This window comes from Erpetoichthys calabaricus, chromosome 10 (genome assembly GCF_900747795.2).
Source record: "Erpetoichthys calabaricus chromosome 10, fErpCal1.3, whole genome shotgun sequence".
NCBI lineage: Eukaryota > Metazoa > Chordata > Cladistia > Polypteriformes > Polypteridae > Erpetoichthys > Erpetoichthys calabaricus.
In genome coordinates this window covers 16,238,236-16,253,915 of record NC_041403.2, presented here as the reverse complement: position 1 = coordinate 16,253,915, position 15,680 = coordinate 16,238,236, and the positions used below count along the sequence as shown (strand labels likewise).

At 41.7% G+C, this 15,680-nt stretch overlaps 1 protein-coding gene across 1 annotated transcript in view; it reads right to left on the bottom strand.

Annotated features, from left to right (window-relative positions):
* The window catches only part of pgm1 (phosphoglucomutase 1), a 51,988-nt gene extending 36,936 nt beyond the window's left edge, over nucleotides 1-15,052 (bottom strand). The window contains exon 1 of the mRNA XM_028810948.2: nucleotides 14,673-15,052. Coding sequence (XP_028666781.1) covers nucleotides 14,673-14,918 — 246 coding nt within the window. The 5' untranslated portion in view covers nucleotides 14,919-15,052. The remainder of the gene's footprint in view (nucleotides 1-14,672) is intronic.
* Between the last annotated feature and the right edge of the window lie 628 nt (nucleotides 15,053-15,680).

The window sequence follows — 15,680 nt, the reverse complement described above, 5'->3', positions numbered from 1 at the left end:
TATACTGTACATGTGGGTGGAAAATTTGTGGAAATGTACAGAAACACTACATGTAACTACGGTACATTATTGCATGCAAATTTTATTTTCTTGTTTGTCTTTACTTATCAAATTGCTATTATATTGTAAAAATTCAATAAAAGCGTGGGATAAAAATTTAAGAAAATAAACGTGATTGGACCCTGTTTAGTTCTGCATCCCAAGTCTAAATAGAAAAGGCAGATTAATAAAATAAACATCGCCATATAAAACTTCTATTAGAAAAGTCTAGGCATTAAAAAATAAAAAATAGTGACCCCCCCCCCCCCCATATAAAAATAGGAATAGCTAAGGAAGAAGCAGCTGCTGCATAAAAATATGACTAAATTTGTAGAGACAATTGCAATAATATAATTGTGCACATGAAGCTAATTGGCTCCTATCTTGCACTATAGGTGACCAAGAGTAGATCTGGCCCCCATTGTATTGAAAAAACTTCTCAAAATGGTTGGCTGGCTGGTTGAATGTGTGAATGTGCAGGGCTACTCACCTTTGGTACTGAATGCTTAAGACAGATTTCCCTCTAGAGGAAGATTTATTTATTACAAACAGCCTGATGAAAACCAACAAGGATATTAGTTGTGCCTAGTGTGTTAAAACGTTTTAAAACAATTTCTTTTAAAAACATTAAAGAAGAAGAACATTAAACATACCAGGAGAAGGTGGGAGTGGAGGATGCCATCATCTACATGCTACACCGATCCCTCTCCCACTTGGACAGAGGCAGTGGTGCTGTAAGAATTATGTTTCTGGACTTTTCTAGCGCCTTCAACTCCATCCAACCTCTGCTCCTTAGGGACAAGCTGACAGAGATGGGAGTAGATTCATACCTAGTGGCATGGATCATGGACTATCTTAAAGACAGACCTCAGCGTCTCGGGAACAGATATGTGCGTCTCGGGAACTGCAGGTCTGACATTGTGGTCAGCAGCACAGGAGTGCCGCAGGGGACTGTACTTTCTCCAGTACTGTTCAGCCTATATACATCGGAGTCCTGCCACGTGCAAAAGTTCGCTGACGACACTGCTGCCGTGGGCTGCATCAGGAGTGGGCAGAAGGAGGAGCATAGGGACCTAATCAAGGACTTTGTTAAATGGTGCGACTCAAACCACCTACAACTGAACACCAGCAAAACCAAGGAGCTGGTGGTAGATTTTAGGAGGCCCAGGCTCCTCATGGACCCCGTGATCATCAGAGGTGACTGTGTGCAGAGGGTGCAGACCTATAAATACCTGGGAGTGCAGCTGGATGATAAACTGGACTGGACTGCCAATACTGATGCTCTGTGCAAGAGAGGACAGAGGCGACTATACTTCCTTATAAGGCTGGCGTTCTTCAACATCTGCAATAAGATGCTGCAGATGTTCTATCAGACGGTTGTGGCGAGCGCCCTCTTCTATGCAGTGGTGTGCTGGGGAGGCAGCATAAAGAAGAAGGACGCCTCACGCCTGGACAAACTGGTGAGGAAGGCAGGCTCTATTGTAGGCACGGAGCTGGACAGTTTGAAATCTGTGGCAGAGCGACAGGCGCTGAGCAGACTCCTATCAATCATGGAGAATCCACTACATCCACTGAACAGGATCATCTCCAGACAGAGGAGCAGCTTCAGAGACAGACTGCCGTCACCGTCCTGCTCCACTGACAGACTGAGGAGATCATTCCTCCACCACACTATGCGACTCTTCAATTCCACCGGGGGGGGTAAACGTTAACATTATACAAAGTTATTGTCTGTCTGTATACCTGCATTATTATCACTCTTTAATTTAATATTGTTCTTTATCAGTATGCTGCTGCTGGAGTATGTGAATTTCCCCTTGGGATTAATGAAGTATCTATCTATCTATCTAAAGGTCTCTTTATTTCAATTTTAATTTTTATGTAGTACACATACAGTACATTTACATGCCTATTTCTTTTCTATATATTTCAGCAAACTGATAAATAAAATGTTCCCTTTCAGATTTTGCCTTCATACGTTAGTAACAAGTGATTTTAAAAGCAAATTAAGGAACATGTTATATGTGATTACAGTTTAGTATACTAGAGAAAAACAACATAGCATAAATATCTAATCAATCTCTCATAAAAGCAGTATACAAATATCTACTGTGGCGGGCGACCGAGTCCCATGCCTGGCCGGGACGCCCCTTCTACTTATGTTCCGGGGGAGCAGCCATGGGCTCTTCAGTACTTCCCCTGGGATGCTTGGTGGCAACCTCCCTGGCTGACGATGGTGCCTCAGTTTCCCGCAGGGTTCCATGGGAGATGGGAGTTCTCCACAACCCTGTGGGGAACTGGGGTGGCCACCGGGGGGGGGTGGGGTGCTGCATGGATCTCAGAGCCAACCTGGACAACTCTACAGCTCCGCCCGGAAGTGCAATTAGGTACAGGTGATCAAGCACCTGGAGCACTTCCGGGTGGGCTATAAAAAGGACCGGCAACCACCAGTCAGGGCCAGAATCGGGAGGAAGAGGACGAGGTTGCTGGGAGGAGTGGTGTGGTGCCAGAAGAAGGGATGGGATTTGTATTGTGCTTAGTACTTGGGACTCTGTTGTGGCTGGGGGGTTCACGGGGAAGACGTGCCCTCCAGCTGAAGAAAGAAATAAAGTCTTTGTGTCTTTACACATGCCTCTGTGTAAGTCTGTGCCGGGTCGGGCGCTATACGATGTCCTTTTTACACTACTTAATCTCAAATGGGGTAAGTGCATTATTTGGAATTTTCTGTTATTAAACAAGATCCAAAAAGATAGAACTGGTTCAAATGGATTTAAATAAAAAGTACAAACAAACAAATATTTAAAATACTGACATCTGTGAGGCGGTTGTGCTTTTCACGGTAACACACAAAGCACAATTGTTTTCACATGTCAACAAGTGCACCACTGGAATGCTAAGGTATTCCCTCAGTGAGTCACTGCTGGCATGGATGCAGCATCCCTCACCATCACCACGTAAGCCGTGCTGCCTGCCAGTATTCTGACAGAGTTAACAAACATTACACGGTATGCAGAACATAAGGTCTTTCTGTAAGTTCTGCTACACTTCTAAACACTGTGGAATTAAATGTCTTCACAACACAATACTTGGGAAAGACAATCGAGAATTTTAATAAATAAAACAAACCAGTCAACCACTGTATACAGATATTACAGTTTCACAGAACACTAGATCTGATTAAAAAGCAAAGAAAAAGGTGACTACATTTATTTCTGATTCTGCACAGTATGAATGTCTAATACTTTAATTACACTTACAGTATGCAACATTCTAGGTTTGATTTCCCTGTAGTGCACTGCTTCATCTTTAAACTGCAGCAACAGTAATATCTTGTTTCCCATCATTCTCTTTAGGTCTTGCAGTTTTGCTGTGCTTTGCATGCTCAGGCTAACTTGTACTTACAAATAATAGCAAATAAATTGCCACGTTTTGTTTTTCCTTGCCTTTGTACATACTTGCGATTTGTACATCACTTTGGACAAAAGTATCTGAGCATTAAAATATACACAGGGTAAGTCAAAATGATGTTAGCATTTAAATGGCGGAAACAATTCATTCACAAATCATACTTTATATGTGCAAGATGACTTGTAGGAATGTCTCAACCTGTTCGCCATCATGTTCAACAAATGTACCATTTGTGGCACATAAATTGTCCACAAAAATTGTACATAAGTTTTATATATAGCAGTACCATTAGTGTTAACATAATTCTGGACTCACCCTGTAGATTCAGGGGCCAGAGGCACATGAACAGCACTTGCTGCAAAGCCGGAAACAAGACAGGAATGGAACACCCAATTACTCACCCACATTATGACTTACCGGCCCGATTTATGATGGCCAATTCACCTAAAACAGATACTTTCAGAATGAGGGGGGTACAATGCAGGAAAAAAAAAACACAGGTAGACAAGGAAGGAACTGACCAACTACAGAAAGTGAAACAGCATTGCAAACCACTAGAGCACCATAAGGAATTATGCAACATGCCATTACTTTTGTAAAGTGAAAACTTGCTTATACAAATTTTGGCCTGAAGACATTAGTTAAATGTAATGTGCTTTAGATTTCAATATTAAAGCTGTTTTGGTTTTTTTCTTGGGTGAGCAGTTCCCGTCTTCAGTATATTTTCTCACACTCGCCCATTAAAAGATTTTTAATCCATAATGAACAAATGCATGGCCCCCTTCTTATACTCGTACAATCACACACTTTTGGACTTTACTGGTAAGTCTGTTGTGGAGAGTGAGCTACTTAAAATTTAAAGCTCCCCCACAAAGAAATGAAATGTAAAACATATTCTTGTGACATTTACGAAGGTTAGATGTCACTAGTACCATCTAAAAGTGCAGACAACCCCTTCAAATTTGAATAATAATAATAAAACCTTACATTAATATTGTATAACTTTTTCTCAAATAATTTAGGAATCATGCCCCACATCCATTGTAAACAACCTTTAAAGTTAAAAAAAATTCTATATATTTACAATAGCATATATTAATATACAGTAGTGCTGGGCAGTATACTGTTTCATACCGAAAACCATTTTTTATTTTTATTATGATATGGATTTTTCTTATACTGCAACACCGGTTTAAATAGCTTAAACAACGTTTGGAACGTGGCGCAGCGGGAACTGTTTAAGGGGGGACCTTTTTCACTGCTGCACCGCTAAACTGGCATGCAACGGAGTACATGCATTAGTGGAGGTATTGAGCAATGAAAACGGACAGAGAACATTCAGAAACTGAAGCTGTAGCAGACGATAAAGTTGAACATGATGACACAGAAGAACTTTTGCCGAAAAAAGGTGCCGCGTCTGTTGTCTGGAGATACTTTGGTTTTAAAAGGTCGGATGTGCACCAAATAACTATTTACTGCAAATGCTGTCGAGCTAAAGTTGTCAACACGAGCTATTTGCTGCACTGCCTTAGCTGCAAACATGCTTTGGAGTACCATGAATGTATGGAACTAAGATTGGCACCCTCCACGTCCTCAGGTAAAACTGAAAAAGCGAGAGGACACTCGAGTCAGACGTCACTTGTAGACGCGTTTGCCAAAGGTACTGCCTACGACAAAAAAAAGCAAGCAGTGGATCGAGATAACCCAACGCCATGACAATCCATATAGCTAACGAGTCAGTGGACAGAGATTGGTAACATTAACAGAAAGTGTAGTTGGTTTACAAAAAATATTTACTCTTTATTCCTTTTCTAAGACATGTTCAGTGCAATACAACTTTTGACAAGCACCTCTGGATATTTTACTAAGTCTAAATGCCTCTTCGGATGGTTAAAAATATGTTGTCAAAATTATAGTTTAAGTTTGCAAATATTGTTCAATAAAAAGGTTCTATATTTTGACTGCAACTGTCATACAATGTGATTCCTTCTCTTCATTAGTGCCACCCCCTTGAAAACTCACTTTATGGGGCCATGCAAACCTGTATTAATACTTGTGTGCACATTAAATGTTTTTTTGATACAATGTACAATTCTCATGACAGTGGAACAGGTTATTCTTAGCCAGTCTACTGCAGTAATTGCAGTGGAAAATGTGGCTAACATCCACTCATTCATGGGAAAAAAATGCTGTGAAACCGGGATAATTTTGAAAAATACCGTGATATAGAATTTTGGTCATGCTGCCCAGCACTATATTAATACTAGTTTTAACATACTCTATAATTACAGCTTTACTAGATGATAGAAAACAGTGATTATTAAATACTGCCTTTATAACATGCCCAGTTTAAATGTGCCACTTGAATTTAGCTATTCTATTCATATGAATTGCTTTCTATAGACTTGGAGGGTCAAGAGCAACAAGGTTTATAGTGGAAAATGTTCTAAAAAAGGACATGCATAGTATGACTGCATCGAAGAAAACATGAAACATAAATTGCAACATGCTAAAAAGTTAGGATTTATTTAAGGATAAAGAAAAAAAAAAAACATTTCATGCTTTTTTTTTTTTTTTTTTTTTTTTTAATAGAAATTCAAGAAATACTGTACATATAAGTGCCTGTGATGCCCGGGCTGTCCGCAGCTGGCATAACTCCCTTGAGCCCTGGGCATCAATAGTCATAGACTGAGATGGACTACAATGAATGAGGACACAGAACAAGAAAACTGATGCAAATGTGCCAAGTGCTTTTATTTGCAGTCAGTCAAAGTGCAAACTGTTCAGTGCAAAATACATCCAATAAATAATCCTCTATAGAAATGGTGATCAAATGGAGGTTACAATTCAATAAATGAACAATTACAACAAACAGATTAAACATTCAAGGTTAAAATAAAGGAAATATCTATAGAAACCATCACGAGGGTTGGTGCATCCACCTAAAACGATGTCTCCTCTATTCACCCTCTACAGTCTGCTGAGCATCTCGCCTGAACACTAACAGGTGATCAGTGCGCCTCCACACCAAACATTCAGCGGCCACACACACCCGTAGAGCCTGAGGCACACTGCTTTATCTAAAAACCTGAACTGCCACGGACCCCTAACACATGTAATCACAGTGCATCTTATCTTACATGTTAAGGTTTTGCTCTTATTTCTATTGAAATGTCATGTTTATTCAAGTTATTGCTTACTTATGACCACACAGGTCAAAACAGAACGGAAATGTCTGTCCTTTTTTTTATAATTCTTTAAAACTTACACACCTTGCTGTCTTCCTGTCTCAATACAGTTAAAGCAGTAGATCCTACAGTGAAATACTTTTACAGTGTCATTAATGAAAAAAGCAGCACCCTGTGCAATAAACTCTATGGAGGAAAATACAAACCTGTATGGGCTTGATAACACATGGATGGAAAAAATACACGTCATATACAGTAGTGCATTTCTGACTACAAAATACGAGTACTAAATGGTCAGCTAATTAAACAAGGAGTTTAAGTACAAACGGCAATCATTAATTACATCCAAAAAATAAAGATGTTCCCCTTATTGCTAGAGGATGAACACCTCTGATCTAAATCAGCTGTGGATGCAAAATTCTGTTCCATAAAATTTCATTCTTAAAACTTTGTTGAATTAGCTTGTCTGCTGCTTTGCAGTAAGGAGACTGTGGAAGATTGTGGGTTCGCTTCCCAGTTTCTCCCTGTGTGGATAGTGCTTTGAGTACTGAGAAAAGCGCTATATACTGTAAATGTAATGAATTATTATTATTATTGTCATTCTCTGTTTTAGCTATATCTGCTCTATAAAATCCTAAGCCTAAAAATGAAACCATTTTGTGCAACGATTTTATGTGACATTTCTATGTCACGTTTTTTGTCACGCTTTAAAATCGGGCTCATTTTAAAACCTACATATATACAGTGCATCCGGAAAGTATTCACAGCACACTTTTTCCACATTTTATGTTATGTTACAGCTTTATTCCAAAATGGATTAAATTCATTTTTTTTCCTCAGAATTCTACACACAACACCCCATAATGACAATGTGAAAAAAGTTTTGAGATTTTTGCAAATTTATTAAAAATAAAAAAATTGACAGCACATGTACATAAGTATTCACAGCCTTTGCCATGAAGCTCAAAATTGAGCTCAGGTGCATCCTGTTTCCCCTGATCATCCTTGAGATGTTTCTGCAGCTTCATTGGAGTCCTCCTGTGGTAAATTCAGTTGACTGGACAAGATTTGGAAAGGCACACACCTGTCTATATAAGGTCCCACAGTTGACAGTTCATGTCAGAGCACAAACCAAGCATGAAGTCAAAGGAATTGTCTGTAGACCTCCGAGACAGGATTGTCTCGAGGCACAAATCTGGGGAAGGTTACAGAAAAATTTCTGCTGCTTTGAAGGTCCCAATGAGCACAGTGGCCTCCATCATCCGTAAGTGGAAGAAGTTCGAAACCAGCAGAACTCTTCTTAGAGCTGGCCGGCCATCTAAACTGAGCGATCGGGGGAGAAGGGCCTTAGTCAGGGAGGTGACCAAGAACCCTATGGTCACTCTGTCAGAGCTCCAGAGGTCCTCTGTGGAGAGAGGAGAACCCTCCAGAAGGACAACCATCTCTGCAGCAATCCACCAATCAGGCTTGTATGGTAGAGTGGCCAGACGGAAGCCACTCCTTAGTAAAAGGCACATCTCTGGAGAGATCTTAAAATGGCTGTGCACCGACGCTTCCCATCCAACCTGATGGAGCTTGAGAGGTGCTGCAAAGAGGAATGGGCGAAACTGGCCAAGGATAGGTGTGCCAAGCTTGTGGCATCATATTCAAAAAGACTTGAGGCTGTAATTGCTGCCAAAGGTGCATCGACAAAGTATTGAGCAAAGGCTGTGAATACTTATGTACATGGGATTTCTCAGTGTTTTTATTTTTAATAAATTTGCAAAAACCTTAAGTAAACTTTTTTCATGTTGTCATTATGGGGTGTTGTGTGTAGAATTCTGAGGGAAAAAATGAATTTAATCCATTTTGGAATAAGGCTGTAACATAACAAAATGTGGAAAAAGTGATGTGCTGTGAATACTTTCTGGATGCACTGTACTTGTATATATGTTTGGTATCATTCTTTTCAGAATTTATCGAACTTTAATGTGATGGTGTTGTTGTTATTCAGGAAAAAGCTGACAGAGATGGGAGTAGATTCATACCTGGTGGCATGGATCGTGGACTATCTTACAGATAGACCTCAGTACGTGCATCTTGGGAACTGCAGGTCTGACATTGTGGTCAGCAGCACAGGAGCGCCACAGGGGATTGTACTTTCTCCAGTCCTGTTCAGCCTATATACATCGGACTTCCAATACAACTCGGAGTCCTGTCACGTGCAAAAGTTCGCTGATGACACTGCTATCGTGGGCTGCATCAGGAGTGAGCAGGAGGAGGAGTATAGGAACCTAATCAAGGACTTTGTTAAATGGTGCGACTCAAACCACCTACACCTGAACACCAGCAAAACCAAGGAGCTGGTGGTGGATTTTAGGAGGACCAGGCCCCTCATGGACCCCATGATCATCAGAGATGATTGTGTGCAGAGGGTGCAGACCTATAAATACCTGGGAGTGCAGCTGGATGATAAATTGGACTGGACTGCCAATACTGATGCTCTGTGTAAGAAAGGACAGAGCTGACTATACTTCCTTAGAAGGCTGGCGTCCTTCAACATGTGCAATAAGATGCTGCAGATGTTCTACCAGATGGTTGTGGCGAGCGCCCTCTTCTATGCGGTGGTGTGCTGGGGAAGTAGCATAAAGAAGAGGGACGACTCACGCCTGGACAAACTGGTGATGCAGGCAGGCTCTATTGTAGGCACGGAGTTGGACAGTCTGACATCTGTGGCAGAGCGACAGGCGCTGAGCAGACTCCTGTCAATCATGGAGAATCCACTGCATACACTGAACAGGATCATCTCCAGACAGAGGAGCAGCTTCAGCGACAGTCTGCTGTCACCGTCCTGCTCCACTGACACACTGAGGAGATCATTCCTCCCCCACACTATGTGACTCTTCAATTCCACCCGGGAGAGTAAACATTAACATTACACAAAGTTACTGTCTGTCTGTATACCTGCATTGTTATCACTCTTTCATTTAATATTGTTTTTTTGTATCAGTATGCTGCTGCTGGAGTATGTGAATTTCCCCTTGGGATTAATAAAGTATCTATCTATCTACCTCACATACTCTTTACACATTTCTTACATTATTTACTATTACAGGGATTCCCAAACTCAGTCCTGGGGATGCACTGTGGCTGCACGCTTTTGTTCCAACCAGATTCATAATCAGCGACAACAACTGATAACACTGATCAAATTTTAATTAGCTGGTATTCTTTTCCTCTTCTCTTATTCTACATTCAGAAAAGCACCACAGCATGATTTTTACATTTAGAAGACATTTAGAAATGTTTCTATTTTTGCAATAGATTTAAATGCTTAACTCTGTTTTGTTGATTTCATTATATGTTGCCTTTTCTCTGTTCAGTTTGCTCCCTTCATTGTGTCTTAATAATGACAATTAAAAACTAGGAGAGCAGACACAACAACAACAACATTTATTTATATAGCACATTTTCATACAAATAATGCAGCTCAAAATGCTTTAGGCACTCAGGCAAACAGCACTGAATCCTGAAAGGTTGCAACTATTTTAGTGAGCTACATTAATTAGTAAATAATGAATGAATTAAACAATTAGAATACCTGGAAAAGTAGAATGGAAATCAAGATGAAAATGTTAAAAAGAAAGAAAAACACATTTTCCCCATATAACTGCTAATTACATTTTATATATATATATATATATATATATATATATATATATATATATATATATATATACACACACACAGTGCATCCAGAAAGTATTCACAGCGCATCACTTTTTCCACATTTTCTTATGTTACAGACTTATTCCAAAATGGATTCAATTCATTTTTTTCCTCAGAATTCTACACACAACACCCCATAATGACAACGTGAAAAAAGTTTACTTGAGGTTTTTGCAAATTTATTAAAAATAAAAAAACTGAGAAATCCCATGTCCATAAGTATTCACAGCCTTTGCTCATTACTTTGTCGATGCTCCTTTGGCAGCAATTACAGCCTCAAGTCTTTCTGAATATGATACTACAAGCTTGGCACACCTATCCTTGGCCAGTTTCGCCCATTCCTCTTTGCAGCACCTCTCAAGCTCCATCAGGTTGGATGGGAAGCGTCGGTGCATAGCCATTTTAAGATCTCTCCAGAGATGTTCAATCGGATTCAAGTCTAGGCTCTGGCTGGGCCACTCAAGGACATTCACAGAGTTGTCCTGAAGCCACTTCTTTGATATCTTGGCTGTGTGTTTAGGGTCGCTGTCCTGCTGAAAGATGAACCGTCGCCCCAGTCTGAGGTCAAGAGCGCTCTGGAGCAGGTTTTCATCCAGGATGTCTCTGTACATTGCTGCAGTCATCTTTCCCTTTATCCTGACTAGTCTCCCAGTTCCTGCCGCTGAAAAACATCCCCACAGCATGATGCTGCCACCACCATGCTTCACTGTAGGGATGATGCCAGGTTTCCTCCAAACATGACACCTGGCATTCACACCAAAGAGTTCAATCTTTGTCTCATCAGACCAGAGAATTTTCTTTCTCATGGTCTGAGAGTCCTTCAGGTGCCTTTTGACAAACTCCAGGCGGGCTGCCATGTGCCTTTTACTAAGGAGTGGCTTCCATCTGGCCACTCTACCATACAGGCCTGATTGGTGGATTGCTGCAGAGATGGTTGTCCTTCTGGAAGGTTCTCCTCTCTCCACAGAGGACCTCTGGGGCTCTGACAGAGTGACCATCGGGTTCTTGGTCACCTCCCTGACTAAGGCCCTTCTCTCAGTTTAGATGGCCGGCCAGCTCTAGGAAGAGTCCTGGTGGTTTCGAACTTCTTCCACTTACGGATGATGGAGGCCACTGTGCTCATTGGGACCTTCAAAGCAGCAGAAATTTTTCTGTAACCTTCCCCAGATTTGTGCCTCGAGACAATCCTGTCCTGGAGGTCTACAGACAATTCCTTTGACTTCACGCTTGGTTTGTGCTCTGACTTGAACTGTAAACTGTGGGACCTTATATAGACAGGTGTGTGCCTTTCCAAATCATGTCCAATCAACTGAATTTACCACAGGTGGACTCCAATGAAGCTGCAGAAACATCTCAAGGATGATCAGGGGAAACAGGATGGACCTGAGCTCAATTTTGAGCTTCATGGCAAAGGCTGTGAATACTTATGTACATGTGCTTTCTCAGTGTTTTCATTTTTAATAAATTTGCAAAAATCTCAAGTAAACTTTTTTCACGTTGTCATTATGAGGTGTTTGTTGTGTGTCAAATTCTGAGGAAAAAAATGAATTTAATCCATTTTGGAATAAGGCTGTAACATAACAAAATGTGGAAAAAGTGATGCGCTGGGAATACTTTCCGGATGCACTGTATATATATATTTTAACGAAACTTTGTTTTCTAATTTTTATATTGTTTCCAAAACACAGAATCTGGGAAATAACAGTTCACTTAATTGGGTCAGGAGTCCAATTAAAAACAGAAGCTGGCTGGAACAAAAACCTGCAGCCACAGTGCATCCCTAGGACCGAGTTTGGGAATCCCTGTACAACTCCAAATGGTGCCTGATCCAGAATTATTTCCTGCCTTGCGCACAGTGCAGACAGGACCGGCACTGGATCCCTAAAACCTTGAACTGAGGGAGTAAGTTACATAATGGAGGTGTTATGTATGTGTGTGTTTGCCCTGCGATGGACTCTTGCCCTATCCTTGCTAGGATAGGCTCCAGCTCTCCTGCAACCCTGCACAGGATAAAGTGGGTTTAAAAAAATCAATGGACATATAAATCCTGTCTCCAAATCTTTTGATATTACTGAATTTGCTTATGGGCGGCATGGTGGCGCAGTGGTAGCGCTGCTGCCTCGCAGTTAGGGGACCCGGGTCCTCCCTGCGTGGAGTTTGCATGTTCTCCCCGTGTCTGCGTGGGTTTCCTTCAGGCGCTCCGGTTTCCTCCCACAGTCTAAAGACATGCAGGTTAGGCGGACTGGCGATTCTAAATTGGCCCTAGTGTGTGCTTGGTGTGAGCGTGTCCTGCGGTGGGTTGGTTCCTGCCTTGTGCCCTGTGTTGGCTGGGATTGGCTCCAGCAGACCCCCCGTGTTCGGATTCAGTGGGTTGGAAAATGGATGGATGAATTTGCTTATATAGTGGCACAAAATATTACTGGCACAGTGCTCCCTACTATTCATAATATATTTAACACACACTACCTTGGAAAGGCAAACATTATTACTGAAATCTTCAGCAATCCCCATATAGCCATTTTTTCCCTTATTCTTTCAGGACCATTAGCACACACCACTAGATTTCGGATCAGTTTATACACCCAAGTCATAAACTCGTGTTATTTTAAATTTTCTTTTATAACCCATCTGATGTTGCATTTAATGTATGATGTTGTAATCACTCTTTAAATTCGTTGCCTGTAGTTGGGATTCTGATACTGCCAGTAGTCTGCCAGAAACACAGAAGTAGGAAATTCATGGTACTGTACATACACATCACATATAGACTTCAGGTCTCTCTGCGTGTGCTTTAAGTGCACCATGCCCGGTGACGGTAATTGAGCGTTCTGCAAAGATGCCCAACCCGGCTCTGCTGGCTCCTTCACAATTCGTAATGTAATTTCTACAGGCGGTGCCGCGGAAAGACAGGTCTGATGGGTTGATTACCAGAGCAAATGTTACCGTAACATACAAGAACTAGATCTTTCATTTTGACATTAAAATATGTTCACATTATTTTAAAATTATTTTGATATTTTTCAGTTGCTCTTACACACCACAGTATGAATGGGTTACCAGTCTCCAGTATCCATTCCCTCCATGACCTTCACAAGACACGTTAACCCCGCCCAGAGCACTCATCACTTAAGCAACATGACACGACTGCGCGTGAAAGATACTTGCTATTCCCCTGCGTCTAGGATGTCTGCTTCTACACAACGTTACAATTCTACTCAGACCCCCTCACCACCAAAACTCGGGGGCAAAATGGCGATTATCGTAGTTAAAAAAAATATATTTGCAAGTATTTACAGTATATCCTGACACACGCGTTTTTCCGCCAACAATGCTGACTGACGGGTATCGGAGCCAATCAGTGTTCAAGTTCATATTTTCCTCTTTTCCGATGTGCTTAACCGGAACACTAGTATTAGAAAAAGGTCAGACTCGGCAAATAACACGGAGGCAGGCGCACGCAAGTCCGCACACTTGAGTTAAAATATCAAGTTGGTCGCAAGAAACACTGAATTACATTATGCTTTAAAGAAATAAAGAAATACTCGTGTAGCGTTATTAACATTTTAAGTCACGATGCACATTACTATGCAAACAGTGCACTGGACACAGTATAGAAGTAACATCATTGGAATGGAATGGAGTAAAAGTTACGTTAAGTTAAAACAACAATGCGGCATTGACAGAGATACCGAAAATAACCGGATAACAAAAGGTGTCACACTTGCTTTTTTGAATTAAATGGCTATGTGCATTCTCGTATACTTAACATCATAAACCGACTTGTACACGGGTTAATGTTCTAGCACGGGTTAGTAGTTTTAACGGTTTGCATACAAGAAAATACACAGTACACACACATACGTACGTAACTGCTTCCAGCCCCCAATTCTGCCGTACACATAGAGCTGTCATACAAACGTAAATCTCAGTGCGTCTACCGTTAACGTAACCTAGACGTTCAGCAACACAAACACAACATCGCCAAAATCAACAGTCAAAACTCTTAAAACGTGAACTTGATGACAACGCCTTCTCTTTAAACACCACTTTTCTTTTTCTTTAATCATTACACACCTCCACGTTGTTTGTGTGACCGTCAGACACAGCGATTCCCGTCTGCTTCCGCAAAGTGCGCGCTTGTGTCAGGGCGCGAACTCAGGGGTACAGTCGGCGCGTAACCCCCACACCCGCTTTCCCGGGCAGGTATGGTCTCGCGCTCGAGCGCGCGTGCACGCGCCGGGGACAGAGAGTCCTTCGTTTACTGGTCGCGGTTCGTCCTCGCATTCTCGCTCGGTTGCTGCAGTAGGACCACCTCCTGGTTTGCCTTACCCCGTTTGCCGCTGCGATCTGGATGATGAGCTGAATGGCTTCTTTCATGTAAAACCTGCCATCCCCTCCGACCACAAGCGTGCCTTCCTGCCTCTCGCCGGGTTCAATGACAGAAATGATACTCTGGATGAAATTCTCCGCATAGTGCTGGTTGTTCTGGAACACCGTGACTCTTTTCCGCAGGCCGCTGGTTCCCGGCTTCTGATCGGTGTAAGGTTTGGTTTTCACTGTAATTATCTTTGCCATATTGTTGTTCTTTTATTCCCCGGACCCCCAAAGCAGCAGCAGCAGCAGCACCCTTACTGTGACTCAGAGTGGGATAAGCTGTGAGGTGGTGTCGGCAGCGCACGTCCACTGAGAGAGCCACAGACGGAGCAACGCCTTCTACGCTTTCACGACACCCACTGCCACAATTTAAAGAGCCACACGCCATTTATCTGCCGGCTACCAAGCTATCCGTAACAGCGGGCATCGGGAACACTGCATATTTGTTTCATTACTCGATTTTAATTATTCTTGCCTTTAATTAAAATCTTTGGTAAATCAGAATCACATTTATTGGGCAAGTTTGCTGGCATACAAGGAATCTGACTCCGATTTCTTGATGACTGCCCAAGTATAGTCACAGGACAGACATACACACAATTGACAAGCACACACCTAAGATAAATGCTGTCCCTAACCAAACTGGAGCCCTAAGTGGAATCTTCTTCTTGCACCCCAAAGCCCCTCAAACCCCCGAAACCGTCCTTTCCTGAATCCACTACGTTAGCATTTCGTATAGCAGCTTTAGACAGACAGATAGAACTTTGTTTGTCCCCAGGGGAAAATTTGGCCATTTACAGAAGTTCTTTAAATAAATAAACAATAGTTAAAAAAATAAATAAACACACGCACTATGGTCTGAAAACACACCAGAATATCTAAAAAGAAAGAAAACTTCTGACTTGGCAGTCCGAGTCCCAGTGAGGTGCTGTACAGGCATATTGCAGGTAGTCCATTAGCGTT